This window comes from Indicator indicator, chromosome 3, assembly GCF_027791375.1.
Source record: "Indicator indicator isolate 239-I01 chromosome 3, UM_Iind_1.1, whole genome shotgun sequence".
Classification (NCBI taxonomy): domain Eukaryota; kingdom Metazoa; phylum Chordata; class Aves; order Piciformes; family Indicatoridae; genus Indicator; species Indicator indicator.
In genome coordinates, this window is record NC_072012.1 from 8,789,368 (window position 1) to 8,811,619 (window position 22,252).

General features: G+C 44.0%; 1 protein-coding gene across 2 annotated transcripts in view; it reads left to right on the plus strand.

Moving 5' to 3' along the window:
• The window catches only part of LOC128980922 (proline-rich protein 5-like), a 166,083-nt gene that overhangs the window by 33,877 nt on the left and 109,954 nt on the right, over nucleotides 1–22,252 (plus strand). The window contains exons 7-8 of one of the 2 annotated variants that reach the window (XM_054399521.1): nucleotides 15,711–15,849; nucleotides 18,862–19,412. The exons of the other annotated variant lie outside the window; for it this stretch is intronic. Of the exons in view, the coding sequence (XP_054255496.1) occupies nucleotides 15,711–15,849; nucleotides 18,862–19,412 (690 nt within the window). Of the gene's footprint in view, nucleotides 1–15,710; nucleotides 15,850–18,861; nucleotides 19,413–22,252 lie in introns of those variants that run through there. 2 annotated transcript variants of the gene reach the window in all.

Here is a 22,252-nt window from a genome sequence, read left to right on the forward strand (position 1 = left end):
TTCCTGCTCTGCACTGCCACCCAAGCCTCATCCCCAAGCCTTTCCTGTCCTGGTCTGTGGTTGCTAGTGCTAGAACCAGCAGCCCACAGGAACAGCATGGCAGAGGGACTTGTGCTGAGGGTAACTGCTTTGTGGTGTGTTTCTTCCAAAAATAAAAAGGCTGTGCATTGCAATCTGCAAAAGATTGGGGAATGGTTGAATGAGTCTCTTGGAGGCACCCATGGTGAGTGGACAGGGCTGATAATTGTCTCTTTATCAGTAATTTCAGAGTCTTATGTCCTTAGGTCTGCTGCAGCTGCAGAAGAGAAAAATGTGTGGCATGGTGATAGGCAATACATACATTACAAGGTAAACAATCATGTGACAGAAGAGGATTCAGATTATGTTATTTGATTTAAACTGTTACCTCTCAGAAGTCTTCTTCTGTTTTCAGTGAGCTGCAGCAGTGCTTCTGCAGCACAAGGTGACAACAAAGTGACAGGCTGTGCCTTGTGGGCACTCATGCTGAGTGTCCTCAGTACATTATGGCTTTGCTGCAAGCCAACTGGCTGACCATGGCAGTGTGGTTTTGCTGAGAAGCAACCAGCCAGCAGAAAGAGGATGGGAGCTGCAGTGGGGCAAGCCAGGGGCACAGGAAGGGAGGGAACCGCTCTGGACCTAAAAGCTCTTGAAAATTAATCCAGAGGCCTCTGGTTTGAAGGTATTAGGCAGGGAGTTGCACTTTGGTGCTCTCTGATCCAAATGCAAAGCAAGAAACAAGCAATTTGCTAGTAAGTGGGAATGCTGTTTAGCCTATCTGAAATAATCAGAAAGGTATTCTGCAAAATGCAGATGTTGTGTTTAGAGTGGCATTCACATGAAAACAATTACATTTCTTCTCCTTGAGCAGCTAAGAGCTATCAGCTGCTTCTATTACCAACCACTGTGTATCTCCAAGCTTTTGTAGACAAGAGCCTTCAGCACTGTTGTGTATAAACACAATGAAAATATGGTCTTTGCACTAAAGACTGTGCAGCCTGATACAAGATGTAACTGGTCAGACCAATGGGGAATAGAAGGAAACAAGGAGACATTCTACCAGTGATTTTATGACAAATAATACCTTGTTGACCTTAGTGGCCTCGAAGTCCTCTAGAGACTAAGGACAATGTTTTGCTTCTCGTCCTCTTTTTGTAGGTTGCTTCCTGCGCTCCAAGAAAAAATAAAATACATCCCTCATTCCTCAGGGATCACTCATGAGCCTTTCTTGTGGTTTCCTTGGTTAGTTGAAAACAACAAAACTTTGGAAGAAGCAGTGGGGTATTTCTGTTGTTTCTCAAAATGGCTACATCGGGAAAGCTGCAACTCAAGGAGAGGGACCTGGGGGTTCTGTTTGGCAGTCAATTAAATATGAGTCAGCAGTGTGCCCAGGTGGCCAAGAAAGCCAATGGTATCCTGGCTTGGATTAGAAACACTGTGGCCAGCAGGAAGAGGGAGGTGATCATCTTCCTGTACTTAGCTTTGGTGTGGCCACACCTCGAGTACTGTGTTCAGTTCTGGGCCCCTTACTACAGGACCTGGCACTTAGTGACATGGTTTAGTGTTGACCCTTCCGTGCTGGGTTGAAGGTTGGACTGAATGATCTTTGAGATCTCTTCCAACCAGCTGTTTTCTGTGATGCTGTCAATCACATGAGGGCAGATGGTTAGGCAGTATGAAGCTACTGCAGCTCTGCTAAAGCCCATGTGTAGTAGAGGAGGAATTGGGCAGTAGTTCTGCCTGACAAGCTCATAACACTTAAAAGGGAAGCAAGGAGAAGACTTGTTTCAAGGAGTGTGATACTGGGTGAACTGAGGCACCAGCCAGTGGTGTTTCAAGAGGTAAGTCAGGGCATCAGTTGATTTCAACTAACATGTAGATCTACCACAGTTACTGCAAGAACTGATGAATGCTGCTGAATTGTGCCAGAGTGTGGAGTTGCCAGTGTGCATTGTCCCTGGTGGGTGACAAAGGAGGGGAAGTCAGCACTTTATAGCCACTCCTGTGATCACATGCCTAATCCATGTACTGTTTGCATTTGGGGAGTACACTGCTTTGTGCTCTCTAGCTGTAAACTCAGATTTTGTATAATTGCATTTCTTTGTGTCTTTTTATCCTCTACACATTGTGTTCCTGAGAGAAGTTTTCTGCTCTAGGTCCCATCAGTTACTTTCCAAGTATTTTAAATTGGCAAAGACTTTTAAAATTGAAATTAAATTGTGCCGTAGAGATGTGTTGCTTTCAGCAAAACTTTTGCTACAAGCTAGGAGGTCTCTCTCAGGCCCAGGTTGCTGGGCACCTGGGCTAAAAAGTTTCTCTGTTCTGAGACTGATGGAAGCTTGACCTCCTTGAGCAACAGAATAACCATGAAGCACTTGCTCAGGAGTGTGCTGCTTAGTACCCAGTCACCCCAGTGTTTGCTTTCAGCCCACATAGGCAGCAGGCTGTGGGTAAGCAGCAGTTGTCCGGAGTTGCTGGCTGCCTGAGCAGACAGCTGCTCACAGGTGATGTCTGAACCATGCCAGGATACATAGGTGATCTGGAGGTGATCTGCTCCTTTCTGGCTCACCAGGATGAATTGTTGTTGATGAAAATTATTTGGGTACCAAAAATAGCAAAAATTTCCAAAACCATCTGACATGTCTGCTCAGTCTATTGAAGTGGATTTCAGGAGAGAAGAAAATTTGTTGATTCAGAGATTCAGTCATCTGCAGAAGACGAAGTAGCACGGAGGATGCTGAGGGATGAATGTTCAATAATGTATTTTTAAGGGGAGTGTGGCTGTGAAAGGCAGTATCAGAAATCTTCATAAGTAGGTAACAGCAGCCAACTTAATGTTTGCAGCTCTTCAAAAGCATTTCTTGGATATCTCTTCAAAAGAAACTGGATGCACCGAGGGAGGCCTCTGCCATCCTTTTTTTCTGTTTGAGTACCCACCTGAAAATAAATGCAAGATAGATTTTTTCTAATAAATGTTAAATGAGAAAACATTCAGAGCCAAGACAAGCAAAAAGACTTGAATGCTCAGAGTTAAAAGTCATCAGTTCCCTAGCAAGGTTAGATGAGCTTAATGTGTATAGATCATCAAGAACTTCAGAAGGGAGCCTGAAAAGAAATGAGAAGCTTTATTGTCTTGGACATTACACAGCACATCTAATTATTTGGTGACTTGCAGGGTGATTTCTGCGGGGAACTGCACGTGCAGTTTGGTGCACGTATGTGTGTGCCTGTGAGTGATAAAGCATTTGTAAATGAAGATAAACTAACTCCAGCTCAAATTTATTCCATAAACAGCTCTTCAAAGACACTCACCTCTGCACAGATCCATTTGGTGGGTTGTTTCAAAGTCACATTAGCTTACATGACTGAGATGATTGCAGCTCTTGTCTGTGGCTTGGGGAGTCCTTAGCAGGGAATAAGAAAACCTCTAGCCCTAAAACTGCGAAAGGCAGAAATGCATACCGTTATTTTTGTTGGATCTTTATTAGCAGATGGGCTGTTCAGCTTCTGCAGGATTTAAGGTACTTTATTAATAGCCTCAAAGTAGCTTCCTTACTTCTAATAATTTCATATTGCTTATGTATCTTCAGTCTTTATCTTCTGTTTTGTCTTTTGAAGTCTCATATAAAAAGTTTTAAAACAGTTTAAAGCAAAATAATACATTGGGTTTCTGTGGGTCAGGGGAAGACTAGCCTGTTCTTCCCATCTGATCCTTTCTGGAAAGAAAAATCCTATTGCTAACTCTCTGTAGCCAAGCCATCTGAAAAACTCTCACCAGCTGAACATAAGCCATGTGTGTGGTGTTTTGTCTTCCTTATCTTTTGTCTGTGTCACAGCGCCACCAATGAAAAGAAGACAGAGACAGAACAGCTTCTCATGCTGACATTGACATAACTTGGCACTTGCTGGAGATTAAAGTGAATGAATGTGACAAGATCGTTGTTTCTGAGGCAGTCACAGGGATCTGAAGTGCTGACTTCTATCAATATGGCAACGGCAAGCTTCTCTGCCTCTCCCCACCTTGAACACTGTTGCTATGAGAAAAGCAAGAGACAGATTAGACAAGACAAATTTTAACCCTTCAAGTATTCTAGACTTTACCAGCATGCCAGTGCCTTAGGATAAAATGAAGTGAGGCAAGAATAATGTGAAGGAGCACTGCTGGAGGCTTGTAACGATACAGCAATGAATTGCGTGGCTGCATCCATCCAGCAGAAAGGATAGCAGGGCCTAGGAATGGACATGTAATGCACAGGTCATGGCCTCCAGTGATTGTAAACCAGTTTAAAATTATTAACCTAGGAGGGGTTATTCTGACTTAAAACAATTGAGAATTTGATGTAAAAGTCCTACTTTTCACATTTCCTCCTGTCATGAGATATACCTCTTCGTGACCACAAGTAGCACTGTCTTAGAGGTTTACTCAAAATGAGTCCATTATAAATTCTTAGTCCCCTCCACCAGGCTGAGATAGCCCTCCAAGAGGGGAAACTGGTTTCTTCCATCTTGTCCCAGTCTGCAAAGGGGACAAATGGCCTCCATTTCCTCCCAGCCCAAGAACATTTTCTCATCCTCCTTTTGGACTGCTGCAGAGAAACCCCAGTGGGGAAGAGGGCAGATATAGTTTTAAGTGGATCAGGTGCAGCTTAGTCAACACAATCTTGGAGAAAGAAAAATTTAGTTGCTGCTCAAAGCAGTTTTGATCCTGTGTTTCCTAAAGGCTGAAAAGTGTCTGAGCTGTCAGTTTGGCGTAAAAGTGGCAGGAATTCGGGAAACCCAGAGGGGACTACCTGAAATTTTCTATTCTTGCAAAAACAGACAAGTGGACTAGAAGCAGGAGCTGGAAAATTAAGCTCCCAGTCCTTGACCCTTTTCTGCTTCCTGTTAGTTTGATGCAAAACATTTATTTTTACTGAGGTTTCTCTCCATAATGGATTCACTGATCTTGTAGGACCTCTTAGTGAGTGTCCAGAGTTTACTTAACATTTTTATAGGATTTGAAGGTCTTGGATGGAGACTCCTCCAGAAATGGTGAACCACACTCAAGCTAGTAGAGCATGGGCCAGCAATGTGTGTTTACTGCAAAAAAGTCTTGGGCTGCATTAGACAAAATATTGTCAGCAGGTCAAAGGATCTTTTCCCCTCTATGCAGTACTTGTAAGGCCACACCTGGAGTGCTGTGTCCAGTTCTGGATTCCTCAGTATGAGACAGACATGGACATACTGGAGAGAGTCAAACAAATGACCATAAAGGTGAAAAAGGGACAGGAGCATCTCACATGTGCAGAAAGGCCTGGAGAAGGCTGAGGGAGATTTTATCAGTTGTTATAAATACATGAAGAGGAAATGTAAAGAAGATGAAGCCAAGCTCTTCTCAGTGGTGCTCAGTGACAGGACCAGAAGCAATGTACACAAGCTGAAACACAGGAGAGTCTGTCCGAACATAAGGAAACGCTGTCTTACTGTGAGGGGCACTGAGCACTGGCACAAGTTGCTCAAAGAGGCTGGTGAAGCCTCACTCCTTGGTGACATTCAAAAGCCATCTGGACATGCTCTTGGGCAACTGGCTCTAGGTGGCTCTACTTGAGCAGCAGGGTTGGACCAAATGACTCCAGAGGTCCTCTTCAACCTTCGCAACTCACTGAACGTCAGGATTTCATTGATTTAAGTGGAAAAATTAATCACTCTTTCCATGACTTCTCTATTTTCATCCTACTTTCACCCTTGCTAGATTGGGTTAGTTCACCAGCTGATGTCAGTCAGCATAGTTCCACTTAATTGTGATTAACAGTCAGAGTTAAGCTAAATAATTGTTGCAAACGGGCCTGTCCTCCTCTATTGGACAGCAGAAAGGTTCAGCATTGCACTCAGTCACCTCCTAAATAGGAAAGGTGAAACCACACAAGAAAAGCACCTGGCAAAATTACCAAAGTCCATCCACTCCCCTGTTCAGAGGACTCCATAGCTAGGCTGGTTCTTTATTTCTAGAAACTAATTATTCTATCAATTATTGACCATCTTTATCTTTTTGGTTAAATAATTACTAGCAATAATTCCTAGCAAAGTCCCATGCAGCCAATTTTTACATTGTTATTTGCCGAAGGCAATAATATACTCTAAAACAAAGCCCACACTGAGCATGCCCTATTTCTTTTCTTCCCCTTCCCTTTTCCCTCTCCTCTCCCTTTTCTTTTCTTTTTCTTTCCTTTTCTTCTCTCTTCTCTTCTCTTCTTTTTTTTTTGCCTTTGCACTTTTGATGCCACTACTAGTAAGACAACACTGAATTTAGTTAACTTTTGGTCTGACACCACACAGCTGATTCTACACAACGTGTTAGCCTTGGTGTCAAGATTGCAAAGGCTAAGAGGAATCCCTTATCACACCTGATACCTCCAGGAGTTTGCATTTACTCCATGCGTAAATGGAGGCCAGATGCTGCTCCACAAATGTAATTCCATTTGTATAATACTGGCTGATTCTCTCTGCAGGTCTGACGCCAGAGAACAAGATGGGGATGAGGGAGCCCCATGCTTCTTCACCTGCTTGGGCTTCCTGATATTGTGTTGGAGCCCAAGGAGTTTCTGCATTGGGTATAAGAGCAGGATTTTTGAGTTTTCCAGTAAAGTGTTGTGCACATCAGCCAAAGATGTGGTAAATGTGAGTGGGAGACTCCCATGATGCTGCTCAGTTGTGCAAGAGCAGCAGCTCTGAACAGCTGTGCACGGGAGAACAGCTTTGGCTGTTCAGGCAGGAGTTGCTGCTCTGAGAGCCACCATTGCCTCCTGCAAGGCATGAGATTGTGTGGGCCTGGTCAATAAAACTGCCACACTGCTGCAGAGAAAACAGAAATTCAGTGTACCTAGGGACCACTCCTGAAGTGTATTCTCAACCAAGTAAACCAGAATGTAACTTTGCTGCCAGGGGTTTGTGTGTGAGCATTGCAACATCAGTAAAAATTAGAGTTGTTTTGGTTGGAAATGACCTTTAAGGTCGTTGAGTCTAACCATTATCTAACTCTACCAAATCTGCTGCTAAACATCTGTCAGCACCATTGATTTGTCCTCACAGTGATTTCATGCCTGCCCTGAGACCAAGATGCTCTGTCTTGCTCAAGTTTTAGAATGCTAGATATGATGCAGTGAAAGGTGTTAAATGCACCAGCAGGATAACAAGTAGCCATGGCCCGTAAGGGCACTGCTTTCCCAATATCTTACAAGCAAGGCTGCTGCTATCTCTTGGACTAAAATAAGAGGCAGATCCTGCCATTTATGTGGCCCCCAGGATGTATCCTGCAGTCTGCACACCCTCACCAATTCTCCACTGGCAGTGCTGTGTGAGTAATGTGTGTTTTCACTACAAGTATTACTCTGTGGCTGCCTTGTGGTGTGTCTTGACTTTTAATTTTCGTTTTCCTTGGGAGTAGTTGGGCAACGATGATTGTCCAGTAATTGTCAGTTTATCGCTTCTGCATGTGTGTTTCTTTCAGTTATATTGATCTGACCCATTGTCAGTTAAAGAAAAAGAATGTGGTTTTTAATGTATTTTTCTTTCCTCCAAGGAATTAGATGCATTAAAGCAGAAAATAGTTACATTTCTTAAGCTATTGTTCTATGTGGTTAAGACAGCGCAGTACATGAGGCCAGGATATCACTGCATTTGGGTCTGACCCTGTAAATTCTTCCAGTAGTGCATTTCCTTCCATGTAGCATCAAGACTGCATCACCAGGTGGTGGGTCATAGATTTTTATTGGTAAATCAGAGTGGAAGTCAGACATCAAACACACCCCAGCAGACCCAGGCTGAGTATGCCCCAGCATACTGAGCTTCAGAGTATATTACTTGGCCATGAGCTGTGCTGTATACAGCTGTTTCTTGTCCTGTGGGTGAGGACTTCACTCTTCTGGGCCATCCAGTCACCAAGAGTAATGATTACTTAAATTACTTCATTAATAATCCAGAAGTCTGGGCTTTCCTCCATTTTTTTCCTGAGTCCAGAGGTTAGTAACACAAGATCTAGCTCTCAGCTCTTCCTGCTTGGTGTCCCCTGTGGTAGAGCTGCTCCCATGTTAAGCTCCAAGACAAGCTGTACCTCCCTTAGCACCATGTCTGCTCCTGACTTGAGTCCAGAAGGCCTGCTTGCTTTGTCCACACTGACCTGGGGGAAACGATGTTATTTATGCTTTTTTAAAAATAGTTATTCTATTTTATTTTTCATTTAAAAGCTATCCAGCAGTTTGTCAGTTGAAATAAAAGGTAGCCTTCTGCACCAGTACTTATGTAAACATGCTGATCAGCTGAAGCATTAAAGCTGAAGTTGAGTGCTACATTCTTTAAATCAATGACCAGCATATACTTCAGCACAGCTGCAGCTGCAGGTGTGCATGAAGTGGTTCCCACCATTGCATCCAGTTCTTAGGGTAGACTTAGACACTGGAGATATCTTTTAATGTATAATCCAGTAGAGAAATGGTCCTGTGATCCTCTGTGCTATAGTGAGAATTGAAAAGCAACTGAGTGCTACTACCATTTCTAGATGCACCAGCAGTGTATGCTATTAGTCAGAACAAGAAAGACCTTTTATAAGTTCTCAGCAAAACACTAAGTTACTGCTGGTCAGGTAAAAGCAGTCTGGTGTTTAATAGTTGTTTATGATTATTTTCAGACTCAGATGAATGAGAAATCACCTGGGACAACTTGTGGTTGTCCAGCCAGAACGAAAGCAGCCTGTAGTAAATGTAAATACAAGGAGGCTCATACAGCAGAGGAGCTCGTCGATTGATGAGGGACTTGCCAAGGCCCTGGAAGAGGAGCTCAGGCAGCCTGTGAGGACAAAGTAAAGGGTTAAAACAGTAGGTGTGAAAGAGTGATGGCCACGTGAAGACACTGAAGTGGAATAACATAAGTCAGGCATCAACGAAAGTGGACAGGTAGCAAAAAGAACAGCCAGCAGCTGAGTTTATTTCTAGGCTTTTGGCATGCAGGAGACATCTCCTTGAGGTGTGTCTGATAGAGATCTAACAGCTTTAGATGTAGCTCTTTTGCCTCCACTGTTGTGCTTAGTTTAGATTTATGTGCTTAGTTCTCTGATGTGGTGCCTTGCCTGCCATTAAGAGAACAATGCATTGCAGGATTTTCAGGGTAAATCATTTTTCAGTCAATGTAACACAGCAGTTCCCAAGACTTCAAGAGACCCCAATATGCCATTCATCTGCTGGTGGCTGCCCCATCCACCAGGAGTATTTGAAAAGAAAATTCCATCTTCGTTCTACTTGGTGCTGTGCTAGAAAGTACTTGTGAGCAGGCTGTAATTCAGAGAGTGATGGGGCAGAAGCTGCTGCAGCCTGTTCAGTGCCCCAGGAGTAATCTCTACTCCTAGGACTGTATTTCATTACTGGCCTTCCTGAGCAAGCTATTAACAGTGGGGACTTGCCACCAGTTTTTGCCACCAAAACAGTTTTGCAGGTGAAAAGGAGATGTTCCACTTCAAGTTTTTTGGGGTGAGAAGCAACAGACATACACAGCAAATCATACACAAACCAAACTTCCTTTCTGCTTTATGCCAGAGTTTCATGAGGCAGATATTTTCCATAAGGTGGGCTACAACTGCTCACAGGAGCATGGAAAGCCTAAAACTCTGTGTTCTAATTTAGCTGGGTTGTCTAACTGGACATACTGGTCCATCAGCAGCATTGGTTATGACTGTCTTTGGGGATTGCTTCATGTCTGGGTTTTTTACCAGAGCCTGAGAAAGTGAAGTAGCCAACTGAGAAGTGGTGGGAGGCAGGTGATTCATTTCTGGCCTCCTTTGCAACTCCCAGCCTGCCCAGTAGGCTGGGCTTGGTGCAACCAAGCTTATGGTCATGGCAGAGCATTCATTTTGGAACTACTGATGCCCTTCACTTATATTATAGGTGTCTTTTTTTTTTTTTTTTTAATCTTACCAAAATTTAAAGGGTTATAGTTACGGTGATGAATAAAAAGGCAAAGCTTTGCAGAGTATGCAGCAATGACTTGCCTAGCTGCACAGGGACAGAGGCTAGTCCTGGTTTTGCTGGGGCAGAATCCCAGGCCAGCTATGAGCTGCAGGCAATTAGCAGGACAGCTGACTTGAAAGGGGTTATAGGTGTGTCCCAGACCATAAACCTCATGCTCAGTATAAAGCTGGAAGTTAGCTGAGGATGGAGGGTTTGTCCTGATCCTGCTCCTCTTCTTTGTCTTCTTGCTTCTCTTCCTTTCTGGAGGGGTTTACTTACTCTTCTGTTTCTGAAGACAGCTTTTCTGTTGTGACTGCTGAACATTTGTTGGGCTGAGTGTAACTTTGTAGGCTTTATATTGGCATTGGTATTTTTTTTGCTATTCCATTCATTATAATTTCAACTTGTGGGTCTCCTTTTTTCTGATCTCCCTTCTTGGCTGGAGAGGGGTCACTGTCATCAAGTGACAGAGCAACTACTAGAGTTTAGCCCTGAGTGTGGGCTAAACTTAGATAAGGCAGCAAGCAGGCTTGCATCTTAGACCAAGTTGGATTGATTGCAGGTCTGCTCACCTATATGCCACTATCATTCTTCACTGCCTATGAAGAGAAGAGCAGGGTGCTAAAAATTAATGTAATAAGATACAGAAATAAGGAGTTGTGATGGTGGTAAGTTGTGATGGTGGTAAGTTCATTGGCATGGTAAAATAAAGCAAAGATGTCTGATACTTTTTTTTTTCTTTTAAGAAAAATCGTGGCCAATGCTACCAAAATAGAGTTTAGGTTTCTGGCAGCCTTGCAAGTCAGGTAATCTGTGCTTAGACACAATGATGATAATGGTTTAGTAGTACTTTTTTCACATAATCATTTTGATTGGAAAAGACCTTTAAGGTCATTGAGTCCAACCATTATCTAACTCTACCAAGTCTGGTGCTAAACCATGTCCCTCAGCATTACACCTCTTTGTCTTTGAAACACCTCCAGGGATGGGAATTCAACCACCTCTCTCAAGAGTGTTTGAGAATTCTTTCAGTGAAGAAGGTTCTTTTAATATTCAACCTAAACTTCCCTGGCACAGCTTGAGGCCATTTCTTCTTGTCCTATCACTTGTTCCTAGTTCATGAAAAACATCTTCAAAGCAATCAGTCTCTGTTGTACAGCTTGCAAAAGTTTAAAGTGATGAACCTCAGCCTCCAGGCAGATTTTAAGTCTGTGTTTAAGGAAGTCCTTAAATTCCTGCCTCTACTTTAGGACCACTTTGAGAAGTCCTATATATTGGAAAAGGAGGCTGTGGCCATAGGAGGGGTTAGGCTCTCCAACTAGTCTTCTAAACATATCTGTTGATTTGTAGTGTCAAAAAATTAATTTACTTCTCTCTGTACTTTCATAAGAAGCCTTTGTGCCCTTTGAAAACTCGCTAGGAGTTTGTGGTTGACTTATGGAATGAACAGGGATGGAAAGCTGACTGGTTCTGTGTGTCTGCTCTCAGTGGAATGACTTATGGGTTTGACTCATGGGGTTTTGTTCCAGCAACATGATCAAGTGCAGCAGTGGGAGGCATGCACCACCAGTGCCATGGTTGAGCAGCAGCTTTATAAAGTAGCTGCCTTGATAGCCTTTAGGGTATGTGGCCTTTCTGGGAGTGCTTACAGCTTTATATATCAAAACCAGTAGTGCGTAGGCTCCTTCTAATGCTTTAGAGCTACTACATGCAATTTTCTGCTTCTGAATTATTTAATTACAAGTTAATGAAGTAAGGGACTTGGATCCTGTGTTACACACACAAATGCATGTCTCTGTTCTTAATGCTGAGTATAGACCCTTTCCATTTGCAATAGTATTCACTTATTCAGGACTGAAAACCCTGCTATCCATGCCTTGAGTAGCACAACTCTTGTCATAATATTTCATTATAATCCTTCCAAAGATAATGAGGTGACTCTTGCTGCATTTCAAAACAGTGTGACCAAGATGAGCATTTGATCCAGCAGCATCACCCTTCTATAAGTACTAAGGTACTGGCAGCTATGTGATATTGAGCTTTTTTGGCTCTCTGTTAAGAAACAAACACATCAGGCAAGGCCTTTGAAATTAATTTAATAGAAACATCTCACATGCAGAGAAGCATTAAACTCTTCCACTAGAATGAAATTTGATTCATGAAAGGTCATGGTTATCTTTTAACCAGATTTTTGCAGGCTTTTTCGACTTCCGCAGAGCAAATAGTGCAGTAAAGATACAGGTAGAGTCTCTGTCTTGCTGATAATGGTCCAAGTTTTCTTTTTTTTCCTCCAAATTACTGTATAGCTTCCTGAAAGCAAAGCAGAGAGCCAGATAGATACAACTTCTGCTTTAGTGCTGCACATTGACATGACCTCATAACGTGAAAATATTTTTATTATTCTTATTTTATTGGTGGCTTTTAAGTCCTGCCATCAGTGTTTCAGAAACTATTGTGATGGGAATAACAACCCTAAGCTGGCCTTTATAAGCACAATCACTTAGAGATTTGGGAAAACCTCATACCTTTAAGTATACATAGATATCTATGTAGATGGGTGTATAGATATCTATACAGGTATATCTGTATATCCTATTTACATACACATATAGGAAGCCTTAATGCCCATACTTGGCTCCATCGTGAACTTTCACCACAAGAGCCTTCCCACTGAATTGGGTATCATACAAATCATTTTGCATGTGGCACAATGGATGGCGTGGAAATCTCTGGTGAAGAGCTTAAATGCATTCCTTGGGGCTGGCAGCAAAAGCAAAACAGAATCTTCCCCTAGTCTGCTAAAGCCAGTCTGCTTGAGGAGATATCTATCCTTCCCCTTGAAGCTTCTTGCTCCTCTCAGCCACATACAGCACCAAATTATTGCATCCTCTGAAGTAAGTTTTACATGCTGCTGTGGTAACAAGAATTTGCAGGTCAGTCACCATTTCAGACCCCTTACCTAACCCAGTTATGCTGGATGCTAACAGTGGTGATGCAGTAAGAAGTGGGACTCTGCAGCTCTTCTCTCAGGGCTATAGGGTCTGCCAGCTTCAGCAGCCCTTGTTTCTGTGGGCTTGCTCTTCCCTGCTTGTGGCTTTCTCAGTGGTGCTGGTACCACAGCAAGCCTCTGCCAGCTGCCTTTCAGCTGCACCAAAGGTAGCACCAGCTATGCCTGCAGTTCACAAAGGAAGCAATAGTGGACAAAGTGCAGAATTGGAAGGCCTCCACTTTCTCACAATAGGGTTGTGGGCACCCCCTGCCCCTTTTACCACCTTACTTCAGGTAACCTGTTGTGGGCTCATGTGTGAACCTGCAGCTACTTTCTTTCTGGACCTTGATCTTAAAAGCTCATGAAGAGGAGCAGTGCCTTATACCCAGTGACCCAACACTTGACAACCTTCAGCCTGGACCCCAGAGTCAGGGCACTTCCCAGTTATGTCATTTTGACACAGCTGTCCATCTGGTTCCAGGCCTGGGGACATTTGGCTTGATGAGTGGCACCCAGTGACTGCAGTGTAGTGCCACTCTGCCCCTGGGCAGGAGCTGCAGCCAGGCAGAGGTGGTTCTGAGCCTGCAGACACTCCTGCCATGGTGCCAGTTGCAAAATGAAAGTGCTGGCTGGAGCAAAGTACTGTGGGGCTTGCAGTTCAGTTTGGAACATGAGAGGTTTCCTGTTCTGGTTGCTGCTTTTCATTTCCAGATTTGGGGTGTTGGCCTCTTCTGCTGGGTGGGCTGCTGGTTGTGGGGTGGGGTTGGTCACTGGCTTCTGCTGCTCCTTCATTTTGCTGTGCTTTTCTGCATAGAGGCTAAGGTAATTGTGTGTCTTATCATCTCAGTAAACTCCCTTTGTCTCAACCCAGGCTTTTTTTTATGTTACTTTCCCTCCTGTCTGTGTGTAGAGAAGGAGGCTTGTGAGAGCAGGCTGTGTTAACCCAGCACAGTTATGCAATCTGTAATTCTGCTAAAGTCAAGCAAAATTCTTGCTGAGTATAATATGTAGGATCTTAATTCTGCAACAAGATAGCTCAACTGTACAGCCACATAGCAACACACTTTGGGTTGCAAGAGGAATCCTGTGCATGAGTATACAGCCAATGCAGGAGCATGCACGTTGCAGCTCTAAGTGGAAGGAAGACTACAGCTCCACTGGGTTTTCCTGTCACCTCTGCAGCCTGATAAGTCCATATGTCCGTAGAAAAGCAGAGTTAATGGTTAAGGACAAATGGGTTTGGGTTTGCCTCTGTGTGACTCTTACCATGCTAGTTATAATGTGTCTTTTGCCTGGGTCATGGCGAGTGCCAGGGAGAAGGGATACAAGCCTCTTCACTGTAAATATTGCTTGTTGAAAATACTATGGAAGAAATATTTCTGATCACGTTCTCCTTTTTCTTAGCCCTGTTGGTATTTCTTAGATAGCAGTGACACCCTGTGGCACCAGCCACTGGTGCAACACTCAGCAGTCATTCATTTGGGAGCTCAGTAAAAGATTGCAATAGCAAAAAGTTACAGGAATATTTTGAATTCATCATCACAGATCACATTCTCCATTCTCCCTGGATATCTTTCCATAAGCAGGATGTACCTTTCTGCATTTAACTGTCCTGGAAGTAGCTACTGCCTCTGTCTGATCTTTCATAGAATCAGAGAATGCACTGGAAGGATGCAATAAGGTCTCACTGGAGCCTTCTCTTCTCCAGGCTGAACAACCCCATCTCTCTCAGCCTGTCCTCGTAAGAGAGGTGGTGCAGCCCTCTGATCATTTTTGTGGCCTTCCTCTGTACCCCCTGTAGCATGTCGATTTCCTCCTTGTTTTGAGCGTCCCAGAGCTGGACACAGTACTCCGGGTGAGGTCTCACCAGAGCAGAGTGGCAGATCACATCTCTCAATCTGCTGGCCACGCTTCTTTTGATGCAGCCCAGGGTGCAATCAGTCTTCTGGACCACAGATGCACATCACTGGCTCATGCCCAGCTTCTCATCCACCAATACTCCAAATCCTTTTCTGTAGGGCTGCTCTGTATCACATCATCCCCCAGCCTGTTACTGATATCAAGGATTGCCCTGTCACAGGTGCAGGACCTTGCGCTTGGCCTCGTTGAACCTCATGAGGTTCACCTGGGACCACTTCTCTAGCTTGTCCAGGTCCCTCTGGATGGCATCCCATCCCTCTGGCATAGACTGTACCACTCAGCTTGGTGTCATCTGAAAACTTGCTGAGGTGCACTCAATCCCACTGTCTATATCATTGATCAAGATATTAAACAACACTGATCCCAGTATGGACCCCTAAGGGATACCACTTGTCACCCCTCTCTATATGGACATCAAGCCATTGACTGCTACCCTCCTTATCCATCGAACATTCCACTCATTGAATCGTATCTCATTCACATAGCTTCCAGTAGGATCTGTTCCATGATCTTCTCAGGCACAGAGGCTGACAGGTTGGTAGTTCCCAGGGTCATCCTTTCTGCCCTTCTGGGTGCAGTGCTTCCCATTAGTGTGGGATCTGCATGGTGAATCTCTCTGGCTCAACTTGCACCTTTTGATTTTACCGTAAGAGGAATCAGGTGTAGTAGCAAACCAGTATCACATCATGGTGTAGCTTTGATGTATAACTGAGTGAAAATGGTTGCTGCCTCTCTGCTTGCCCTGGCAAGCAAGGAAAGCTTGTGATTGGAGGGGACTGTGCTCATCTTGGGTGTTTTCTGTCTTTCAGGGGGTTCATGAGTCGAAAGGTGTGACTGAGGATTATTTGAAACTGGAGTCCCTGATCCAAAAAGTTGTTTCTCCTTACCTGGGCACATATGGTCTATATTCCAGTGATGGACCCTTCACACACTCATCCTGTATCTTGGGTAAGAATAACAGAGGTTTGATTTGACACAGCACAGAGGACTTCACCAAGTTCTTGGTGCACACAGAGCCAGGGCCCACACAGGAGGATACTGCCAGTACTAACACAGCACAGTCAGGCTCCTTTCCTAAGGCCATGCCTCTTGCAGTGCATAGACACAGTGAATTTGCCAGTGGCAGAAGATGAAAACAGATCATCATAATAGTGCTTATTAAGAAATCTCTGAATCTAGAGTGTGCTTAGCATTTCCATTCCACCTTTTAATGAGAGAGCTTTAACATGTGATACATTGTGGACAGTGAGAGGAAGATGCAAGAAGCTATTCCTAGAGTGCTGAAGAGTCTCTGTTGATTAATGCACAAAGATCACAGAATGGTAGGGGTTGGAAGGGACCTCCAAAGATCATCTAGTCCAACCCCCTGCCAGAGCAAGATCAACTGAAGTTAATCACACAGGAACGTGTCCAGGCAGGTTTGGAATGCCACTGGAGATGAAGATACCACAGACTCTCTGGACAGCCTGTTCCAGTGCTCTGCCACTCTTATGTTTATGTGGAACCTCCTGTGTTTCAGTTTGCATCCATTGCCCCTTGTCCTGTCACTCAACACCACTGAGAAGAGTCTGGTTCCATCCTCCTGACACTTGCCATTTAGATATTGGGAAGATTGCCTAATTAATGAGATTCCCCTCACTTCTTTTCCAGGGTAAACAGACTCAACTCTTTCAGCTTTTCTTCATAAGGTAGAGGTTCCAGTCCCCTCATCATCTTACTGGCTCTCTGTTGGACTGTCTCCAGTAGTTCATTGTCCTTAAACTGGGGAGCCCAGAGCTGGATATAGTATACCAGATGAGGTCTCACCATGACAGCACTGAGGGAGAAAAGAATCTCCCTCAACCTGAATGCACCCCAGGATGCTATTGACCTTCTTGTCTACAAGAGCATTATTGCTGGCCCATGGTGAACCTGTCTACCAGGACTCCCAGGTCCTTTTTCCCAGAGCTGCTTTCCAGCAGGTCAGCCCCCAACCTGTACTGATACATGGGGTTATTCTTCCCCAGAAGGGCTCTGTCTACACTTGCTCTCACTGAATTTCATTAGTTTTCTCCCCACCCAACTCTCCAGCCTGTCTAGGTCAATTAAGTGTTCTCTGCAGTTAGTTTAATCTGTTTGCTTGTCAGAGATGGTCAGTAAGGGCGTTATTTTTCCCTTGAAGCTGAATGGGGAAATGGCTGTATCACAGCAGGCCTTTAAGAAACAAATCAGTTCTAGGTGAATAAATAAAGGCCAGCTATTTATGGAAAATGGTTCAGGAGTACTCCTTTGTACTCACTGCTTACCATTTAAAGGCCACAAACATTTAAATGGAGCCCCAAATTGATGTTCTCTGAATACAAGCTTTTGTATGTCAGGACAGAAAAAATGTACCCAAAGGGAGTAAAACTCCAATGAAACAGACTGTTAGAAAATAAATGTTGTGCTATATGACTGCAGAAGATAGGTAGATCTTGGTGAACCAGGCACATCCCCTTGCTGCAGTCTGAGGTGTAGATCTGTGGCAGTATCCCTGAATAGGTCAGTTAACCTTCATCCAGGGGAACTAAGTGCTAAGTCTATGCTGCTTCCAAACTAATGCATCTAGTTCTGTCCAGCTATTTTGTTAACATGATTTAAAGCTGTGACTTATTGTTCATGGGACTGAGAGGTCATTGACCTCTTTTCTTCCCTGTCTGGCCAGCATACCCAGCCTTCATTTTCAGCTGAGCCTTGGTGTGGCCAAAAAGCCAGAGTTCCTGTGACAGAACAAGCCCCAGGGAACCTTTTCTGTTTGCCAGGTCAAACTCTTAGCAAATAAAAAGTCCAAAAGTGAACTTGGTTGAGTTGATTTTGCTGCTGAGGCAGACCCAAACTGCAAAATACCATCTTAAGTATAGAAAGTGTCTTTATTTAGTTCTGCAGCAAAAGATTGGAATGCGTGTCCAGGTAAGCACATAATTATGCATAAGTACAATTTTAGAAGGGACTGTCATTTGTAAAGGAAATTGCATGGTTTGCTGGGGGAACATATACTAGTGTCTTCATTTAAGCATTTAAAGCAGCTGATTTGTAGGCAATGGTTGTGGTTGATTTCCAGAGTGTGACTTTTCCAGCCATGCCCATTTCAAAGGGATGGTAAAGAGAGAGTAGCAGGAAGAAAGTTTCAAAGTGAGACTTATTATTCATAGCACTTCTTTTCTTTAGCACACATGAGTCTGAACACTGAAGTTTGCAAAAAACTTGCATGATGGTCATTTTGATCTAGCTCCAGCCCTAAAACACTGCTGGGGGATCTCGGTGCTGACTTGCTGCCACCTGCTGCTCGTTCTTTGAAAGCAGCCCACTTGGCTAACAGCGGCGTTCATACAGCTGGACTCAGTGCAGGGTTGGTGCCCAAAATGCTTGCTGTGGGCACTGCCCTCCAGTTAATGTTTCCAGACACTCCAGTGTGCTCTTCTTGTGCGGTCTCTGAATGATGCTTTGAATCTTATTTTTTTCCCAGAGTAAGTTAAGATTGCCTGTCTTAATCCTTGTGCTTCAAGTTTGAAGAGACCTGGTTTTCCCAGGGTGGGTAAAAAAGTTACATTTCAACTACTAGAAATTAGAGATGACCTTTCTAGCCTGAACACAAACAGAACTGCACTTTCTGTTGTTGTCTAAAGAAGGTATTTGCAGTTGCTTATCAGGTCTCCCACATTTACCTGCTTTACTCCAGCTGCTGGAGTTGTATAAATATAAGAGAATCTCAGCTATTACTTGTGAAGATAGGTTTGGAGTCTTCAACATGCTAAAGAAATCTGTACATCTGACTCTAGGCCTACAAAACCAGTGCAATGTATTCTCTTACAAAAGTTTCTGCCATCCAAGGAAAGTTTACGAATATTCAGGCACTGACTTTCTGTTGACCATTCGAAATTATTAATACCACAAACCCCGGAGACTTTGCAGACATGACTCTGGATCTTTCTCTGTTGACAGAGAAGCGGTTCTTCAGGCGCTCCAAATCGGGTGACATCCTCGCCAAGAACCCCGTGGTGCGATCCAAAAGCTACAACAATCCCCTGCTGACACCAGTGGCCGAGTATGAAACCGAGGGCATGGCTGCTAATGGAACAGGCATCCGAAGGCACTCCGTTTCAGAAATGACCTCCTGCCTGGAGCTCCAGGGCTACTCCAACCTCACCACCATCATGGACAACGGTTCCAAGAGCTCCATGATGGCCACGAAGAGCTCGCTGTCAGGAGACCAGGAGAGGCCCAACACTGGGTCAGTACAATGCTCTAGCAAACTCAGCACAGCTGAGCAACAGAAAGGACTCTTCCACTCAGTGGATGACCCACATAGATCCTTTGAGCTGGACAGGGACCCTTCCTTGATTCCCATTCCCTCTTCCAGCCCTGAGAACATAGTGGATCAGATTTTGGAGTCAATTGACTCTGATTCTGAAGGCATTTTTATTGATTTTGGCCGAGGCTGTTCCAGTTCATCAGCATACAATGTGGATGTGAACAGACAGAGCATCATGTGAAAGACACTGGGAGACAAACCTTGGGTTTTAATATTATCTATGAAAGTTACTAATGCGATGAGTTGGACTATGAGCAAGCTACATGTCCAGGGCAGAACCTCTCTTGTGGGTCGTCTCAGCTGTACTGAAGTACAGAAACTCAAGGTTACAGGCAGACAGGAATCTGCTGCAAGGGAAGAGAAACCACAACCACTTCTCCCTTTCACTCTGCAGGCAGATTTTCTCCTGTCTTTTTAAACTTAGGGGTTCACAACTTCACAAGTGTCTGGTACAATGCTCCTAGTGCAGCTGGCAGTGTTTGTCCAGTAAAACAGCTTCGCAAATTGTTGCGTTGACTTCCAATTTTCTCAAGAGATTCCCTGTCAATGGCAGGTTGTTTGTTCTCCGAAGGGTAACACTTCAGCCAGAGAGAAAACATATCCTTTTTAAAAAAGAACCAAAAAACTAGAGGCTGTGGGCCTTTATGCCACAGAGTACAGTGATAAAGAAGTCTCTCTTAATCTTTTTCTTGTACATCTTGTATGCACTCCTTTGCCTAATGATGAGTTAGAGTTCTTGAAGAAAGGCAAATAAACAGAAACGTGCTACCTGATGTCACATGATGCCTCATGTCTCATGTTCTGTTTCACAGCTGGTAACTTGTGTCTGTGAGAGAGCTGCCTTGAAACTGGCTTTTAAGGCTGTGTTGATTTGCTCTGTCTGTAGCACTTCCAAGAAATCTCTGCACTGTTGCCTCCTGAAGCAACCGTTGTATGGAGAGATTCCAGCAAAATTCAACTTACTTGTTTCCTAAATAAATAAAAATACAGCCTCTTGGTGGAAATTCTTATGATATATTTATGTTCTTAAAGAAATACAATAGTGCAAGTACTATTAATTATGTGTTGGTTGTGAACAGAGAGATGTGGTATTTGGGGAATTTGAACTTCACAGCTCGTCTGATCCCAGCTCTTTGATTCTCTCCCACAGTGCCATGGTGTTGTAAGGGCTGTATCAGTAGTCTTACCGAGGACTGATGCATGTGATACTCAGGTGAAATCCTGCTGCATGATAGATTTTTGATCAGATGGTTTCACAGTGAAGAAAGAGCTACTTCAGGTCACTCCATTCTAGGTGTCTTCTCTGAAGGAGTCAGTCAGTAACTCCTGAGCTGCTCAGCAGAGACTGTGAGTTTGCTGTGGCAGCGCCTGGTGCTTAGTTCAGATGTTCAAGGACTCCAGCTTTGCTCAGCACTTGCACTGCTGACCCCAACAATTGCCAAACTCTTCCCCAGGCTTTACATTTCTAGGCTCAAGACCCCACTTCTGATACTTACTCCCTTTGGCTTCACTGCTTGATATTCCAGAAAGCGTGAGCTCAGTCTTTTATAACCATCTGTTTCACTGCTGGAGCTTTCAGATTCCGGATAGATGTACAGGTTCCCCACAACATGGACATCTAAGAACCTCAGAAGTCAGCTGAGGAATGAGCCCCAGAAACGATGCCCAGGGTTGATGTTTGTTTTGCTCCTCTGTGTTTCACATGTTCAACTGTGAATCCCCTATGGGTAGGCCCTTAAGTTAGCTCATACTTAAAAATTTATTTTACACAGAGCTTCTGTGTCCCAACAGCCTCAAACCTAACAGCCAGGGAACACACCTGGATGGGACTATCCAATACAGGGCAGAGTCAGAACAGAGGGACGTAACACCAATGGGCAGAAACACAGGTGCAGCAGAACATAGCATCACTGATAGCAACTCTAGTGCCTGGAGAAGGCCTTTGAGGTCGAATAAATGAAACATCTTACAACGCAGATGTCTAACTAGGCTTCTGGATATGCAACTGGAAGTTGCAGATTATCAGATTTTACCTATTTGGCTGCTCCCTGGCCATGGCAATGCCTGTGCAAGCTTGCTGTTGTGCACCGTAACACATCCAGGAGTACTTCTCTCCTGATGGAGCTCACTATGTCGGCAGCTTGTTTGCATCTGAGGTCTATCAGGTCTCTACCATCTGGTTGGTGCTGTTTACCCACCCTCTCCATGCTGGGAGGTAAGATGAGCCCCCAGTCTCAAGGCACATTTGGTGCCACATTTGGCCTTGTGCAAACCACAGAGAAAAGAGGAAGTCTTGCTGAACTTGGACCAAACATATTCCAAAACTGTTCTAAAGTGGTACACACCCCAATGCTGGCATGATGTTGTGGCTGGAAAAGGCCTTTAAGATCATTGAGTCCAACCATTATGATTCTATGATTCTAACTCTACCATGTCTTTTGCTAAACTCCAGCAACAGAAATATCTAATATAGGTTTTTGTGAGTAGCAAGTAGACTCTTCAGAAGATGCAGACCAGGACAATGTTGGAGAAGGGCACAAAAGCAAAGCAAAACCCAGCCTAGCCCTGCCCCACCCTGTCCCACCCTGCCCCCAAAGTGTGATTGCCAGGGTTTAGTGAATATTTAAGGAAGTTTGGGTTCAACCCTGTTGGGATTCATTACTTGTTATTAAGTGTTGAGATGTTCTGCAAGTGCTGCTGAGCTGAACTAAAAAAGACTTATATTGAATCTCTTTAGGATGACAATCTTTGTTGGCTTCAGTTAAAGTTAACCTGGTGGTGCTATAATGGAACAGGCTGAGCTCTGCTGCTGTGGTTTAGAGCTCACTGAACTAAACTTGCTTCTCTACTGGCAAATGAGTTTATAAAAGTGTTTTGTCTGCTGTGGTAAAGTTCTTTTGCTGGCGTCACGACTGAAGAAGTAGTAAATGCATTCTGACTTTCAGGGGTTCAGGCAGCAGTTTCATGACAGCAGGCTTGTTATGAAGAGCCTGAAAAGCTGAAGTCAGAGTTAAATTCCCT